The sequence below is a fragment of the Penaeus japonicus genome, unplaced genomic scaffold (assembly GCF_977035675.1).
Source record: "Penaeus japonicus unplaced genomic scaffold, GWHDUDI00000001_assembly GWHDUDI00000022, whole genome shotgun sequence".
NCBI lineage: Eukaryota > Metazoa > Arthropoda > Malacostraca > Decapoda > Penaeidae > Penaeus > Penaeus japonicus.
The window spans coordinates 6,289,837-6,294,836 of NW_028234424.1; the positions used below are offsets into that span (position 1 = coordinate 6,289,837).

Sequence of the window (5,000 nt, forward strand, 5' to 3'; positions counted from 1 at the left end):
TTCACTTTTGTATAATTTTCTACCATCTAACTTTTCGTTTGTATCGGACGACTTTGTAAATCATATTTTGAAGAAAATATAATTTTAGTTTTTATAATTATGCGCTCCTACGTCTGTATTATGCTTTTTGTGTGTGTATACTGATGTACCGATATTATGGAAGAAAGAGAGATAAATACATCTTAAAGTAATGAAGAAGATGTCTATCTACCTACCTGCAAACATATATACATACATGAATTTCATGTTCTCTCTCTCTCTCTCTCTCTCTCTTTCTCTCTCTCAGTGTATCAATAGCTACTGCTCTTCTCGACTTCATTGGAGCTCTAAGATGATCATGTACTACGAAATAAATTTTCTTTATTTTACATAATCTTTCTCCATTATCTATGAAATATCACTAGGTTTGAAAATCTAAGGAAAGTCTCTTTACAAATAAGATAGTGAGGGATTGGTCTGTATTTCTGTTCTCCAGTTGTATTAAACGATGCATTTCGTTTCTAATATGCTCTGTTTGCACTCCTGCAGTTGCTATAGTAAAATTATGATCCTTGCCTCGACAGGGAAAAAAAAACAAGAATTTTACCAAGAGCAACAGGGGTATGGTTAAGAATACCGTTATTCTTGTTATTCCCTGGTTAGCGATGCCTGTGTTTTAATAAGTCCAGAATCACTGACTAGAAACTGTCGCTGTTGAGAGCTAATGAGCGAAGCGCGACAATCGAAGCGAGACAGAGGAAGAGAAAGTCCCAACTGGTGTCTCTCTCTCTCGGCTCCTTCGATAGCTCAGTTGGTAGAGCGGTGGACTGTAGTTGGTCGCGAAGCAGACATCCATAGGTCACTGGTTCAAATCCGGTTCGAAGGATATTTTTGTCGCAATTGAGGTCAATACCACCATCACCACCGACAGTATAAACCTAGTCCCGTATTTGAGTCAGCGTCTATTATTCATATGATTATCAATACCATATCGATTATCAATACTGCTGGCATTATTGTCACTATTATCACCATAATCATTGTTGATATCATTATTGTCAATATTAGCATTATCCCCATTAACAATGCTTGTAAGTTTCATGTTTTCCGTAATCCAAATCTAGCAAATTACGTCGATATCCTCAAATAAAATTCAGTCATAGTAAGAAGAGAGAGAGTAGATAGCTACATCAGGAACATAATTAAAGTTTTTAAAATGTCGCTGAGAAGTATATAATGAGATCATAAGAGCCATTTCGTCGACAGTTTAGGCCATATGATCTTTTGGAGAAACCGAATGGGCATAGAAGGTAGGCGGTGATAAAGTATAACTTTACTATGTCTAAGTGGGCAGTCTTCAAAAAGGTTCGAGTGCCCCTTAGTGCAAACGATTCTCTAGAACGCATACAGACTGTATAGTGTCAATATCTAAAATCATGTGTATTCATCTATCTGTCCATATACAATGTACATTTAGAGACTCCAAATACAGGAAAAATGATGATTTTCGGGTAATTACATAGCTCCTTTCCTAAGAAAATAAACACATTCCAAAACACGTTGTGAAGCTTATCAGCCAGATTATGTGTACTGGATAAGATATGAAACTGGAAAATTCCGTCAACGGAGGTATATAAGCCAGACGTCGCAGAAGGAGACATCCTCTTCGTCAGCGATCCCAACACCATGAAGGTCCTCGGCGCTTCTCTTGGCCTCCCTCGCCGCCGTCAGGTAGCTCCTCCTCTCGTGCTGTCCATTGGAGGAACCTCCGTCCATAACGCAAAGCTTTCTGGGCTAATATGGAAGTCACTTTATACGTAATTGATAAGTGTCTATCATTTCCCGCTTCTCCTTGTGCAGCGCCCAGTCCGAGCCCTGGTGCCGCTGCGCCGCCTTCGTCACCTACGAGCACTCGGAGATCATGGTGTTTGAAGCCCCCGAAGTCACCATCGACTCCTGCGTAGACGACGCCAAGCAGTGCAAGAACTCCTGCACTAAAGAGGTCAGTCAGTCTTCACAATCGGACATCCACTCTTTGCCGTCTTCTCACAGATGCAAGTGAAAAGGCAAGGGGATCCTTTCGGATAACATCAGAACGATATTAAGGATGGCCTTCTATTACAGCTCAACAACCTCAGCAACAACGGTGACCTGTGGATGAATCAAGAAAACGGCTTGACTGTTGGCCAGAGCATCTGCACTTACATGGCCGATCATTTCTTCTACTTCATCCACAACCACAGGGTAAGTAAACTTGATATACCTGAGCAATAAGTCAAGAGAATAGAAAAAAGACAGATGTAAAAAATATGATTAAACCGATTACTCCCATTCAGTATTGCAGAAAGTAACCAAGATCTAGCTGTTGCACACTCTCTTTCTTCCGTTAATTGGCATCATGGGACCTCCAGCAAAATGATTTCTAAGGAAAAGGACAGAGGTCGATAGCTAACCCTCACCTTCTCCCACAGGTCTACGGCTACTTCGAGGTGTGCGGCGGTGCCTGGGAGTATAGCGGAGTTGCATCCCAGCAGCTGTTGTGTTGCAACGGAGGCAAGCACGAGCATTGCATCGCTAAGTAACTGCAAGAACAGGACCGATGAAAGTGATCCATATTGCCTTAAACAGCATGGCATGAAAATAGACTAAAATACCTACCTAACACAGTCGTTTTATTCATCTAAGTATTTACCGTTACCGAGTTTTCCGTAGCCCTTGGTAAACTTATAAAACCTAAAGAAACGTGGACAAGAAGACTGGTCTTCTGAATACAGATGGGACGATCAGACACATGTAAATAACTAGGAGCGTAGGAGGACTTCAGATAAATCAGAAGTTGAAGGAGACAATTCATGAATATTCTTCCATTCTGCTACGAGCCAAATCGCTAAGAGTCAGCAAAGATAACTGTGGCAAGATCGGCTATGATAAATATGTTTTAAACTGAGACACCACTAAAAGGGCAATGAATGGTTCGTTCCCAGCTTAAAATGACTCAGCCAGCAACAAGCACTTCCATCTTGTAAAATGAGAACACGGAGTAACAAACCTACCTGTCCTGAGATATGCTTTTGGAGTGAATATTTCACACCAAATCTACTGGAAAAATTACCTATGGAGGATATTCACAATGTTAACTTTATTTGATTTTGAAGGATTGCATTATTCCTTTGAACTGAGTGGCGCTCGAGGATCGAGGCGAGACCGAGAAATTTCCACTTTATTTCTCTCCCTTCAGCTCCTTCGATAGGTCAGTTGGTAGAGCGGTGGACTGTAGTTGGTTGGAAAGCAGACATCCATAGGTCACTGGTTGGAATCCGGTTCGAAGGATATTTTTGTCGCCATTATGATCAATACCATCATCGCCATCAACATCTATCATTTCAGTACATGTTAATTACTCTTTAAGTAAACCTAGCCTAGCATATGGCCGTCAATAAGTAGATAGATAATACCGATATAACAAAAGACAACTTTAACACCAGTAGTAGTAATCCTTTGAATGTTTCCAAAGCATAATGAGAACTAGGATTTTTTCGCCTTAAGCGTAATCCACCTTGCTCTCTTACAATCGTTTACACACGTGCACGAATAGACGCACATATATGAACACACACACACACACAAACAAACGTCCTCGCTCTCCCTTGCCAAGCAGGCGTTGCATTTCAGCGGAGGTTAGCACGCATTGCATCTGGAATTGATTGCAAACACAGAGAATAGATGTTGCCGCCTATACTATCATGGAATCATATGTTCATTATTTCAAACAGATCTGTGATACACGCTGTATATCATTTAAATCTGTATTCGTTTCATTTGTCTAAGCATTAAGTTTTACTAAAGAAACATAAATCCTCTTCCGACAGTCGTGCCGCAATAAGATCGCATCGGGAATGAATCCCTTCTGATGAATGAGAATCTAGTTCGCTCGAAACATCACGGATTTTATTCCCTTCTCACTGTGGCTGTGCTTGCCTTTCGTTTTTCATTGTGTATATTTATGTTTGTTGCACAGCACACACAAATTTACATATATGCGATGTACGTTCCTATCATGATTCGTACACCATAAAGTACCAGGGCTGATAGGTGACAATGGTGGTAGTGGTGGTGGTGGTATGTGTGTGTGTAAATGTAAATATCTGTTCTTATGTTCTAATTGTACTGATATACTGATCTTGCCACACTCTTAAAAATCAAGAAATTATGATATAGCGTACCATATGACCAGTGACTCAAAAATAAAGGTGGAGAAGTGAATCTATAATCATTCTCATGCATATCAGGTTCTGACAATGATTATGCTGTTGTCGCACTCCGCTCACTTGCTCCCAACGGCGATGGTTTCCAATCCGGGATTTTTCTTAGTTATTTTGCGAAGGAAAACCATAGAATGCCTCATCATCAAGATCATTCCTAACTAGCGAGCTGACCAATAGGGTCATGGATAACCTTATCTCAACATGAGTTGGTATAGCTCTCCCTGGAATACTCGAACACACGCACAAACAAACAAGCAAACTCATATATGTGAATGTAACTTGCGAGGTGACTAGGATTATGGAGTCCCCCAATAATGATTAATAATCCAATAAATAAAACAACCATATAGAATAGAATTATTATTTTTAAATTCATAGATCATGTAAATAATCTACTTGCAATGGCAGCATAGTAGCTAACTTTCTTGTCCGTGCTGTTGCAATTACTTAAAGATGTAGTGCTCGTGCTTGCCTCCGTTGCAACAAAACAATTTCTGTGATGCAACACCCGAGTACTCCCAGGAGCCGCCGCACACCTCGAAGTAGCCGTAAACCTGCGGGCAGAAGGCGCGGGTTACCTCCAGAGTGTTTACAAGAAATGATTTAGTGGGAGGTTCCATAAAGGTGATTAACAGAAGAGAAAGAGAGTAGGCGAAACGTATTTGATTTTGGATGAATACCATTGAAGGGAGCCAATCTTATTCACATTATATTACAGATTTTTGAGTTCTGATGGTCCAACATGTTTCAAGCCGT

At 40.5% G+C, this 5,000-nt stretch overlaps 1 protein-coding gene and 2 non-coding genes across 3 annotated transcripts; all 3 read left to right on the top strand.

Moving 5' to 3' along the window:
* Positions 1 to 775: 775 nt before the first annotated feature.
* Positions 776 to 865, top strand: TRNAY-GUA (transfer RNA tyrosine (anticodon GUA)). The gene is given in 2 exon segments: positions 776 to 812; positions 830 to 865. It is a non-coding gene; the product is annotated as a tRNA-Tyr (tRNA).
* A 733-nt stretch (positions 866 to 1,598) lies between these two features.
* On the top strand, positions 1,599 to 2,641 carry LOC147469279 (uncharacterized). Its single transcript, XM_086549397.1, has 4 exons — positions 1,599 to 1,710; positions 1,840 to 1,981; positions 2,104 to 2,223; positions 2,451 to 2,641. Exons 2-4 carry the CDS (start codon positions 1,901 to 1,903, stop codon positions 2,559 to 2,561), a joined length of 312 nt encoding a protein of 103 aa, XP_086405523.1. The 5' UTR covers positions 1,599 to 1,710; positions 1,840 to 1,900; the 3' UTR covers positions 2,562 to 2,641.
* Positions 2,642 to 3,219: 578 nt separating this feature from the next.
* On the top strand, positions 3,220 to 3,309 carry TRNAY-GUA (transfer RNA tyrosine (anticodon GUA)). The gene is given in 2 exon segments: positions 3,220 to 3,256; positions 3,274 to 3,309. It is a non-coding gene; the product is annotated as a tRNA-Tyr (tRNA).
* Positions 3,310 to 5,000: the final 1,691 nt, after the last annotated feature.

Coding starts and splice junctions, on each gene's coding strand:
- LOC147469279 (XM_086549397.1), top strand. CDS start 1,901: ATGGTGTTTGAAGCCCCCGAAGTCACCATCGACTCCTGCGTAGACGAC. Junction 1,982..2,103: donor AGAACTCCTGCACTAAAGAG/GTCAGTCAGTCT, acceptor CTTCTATTACAG/CTCAACAACCTCAGCAACAA. Junction 2,224..2,450: donor ACTTCATCCACAACCACAGG/GTAAGTAAACTT, acceptor CTTCTCCCACAG/GTCTACGGCTACTTCGAGGT.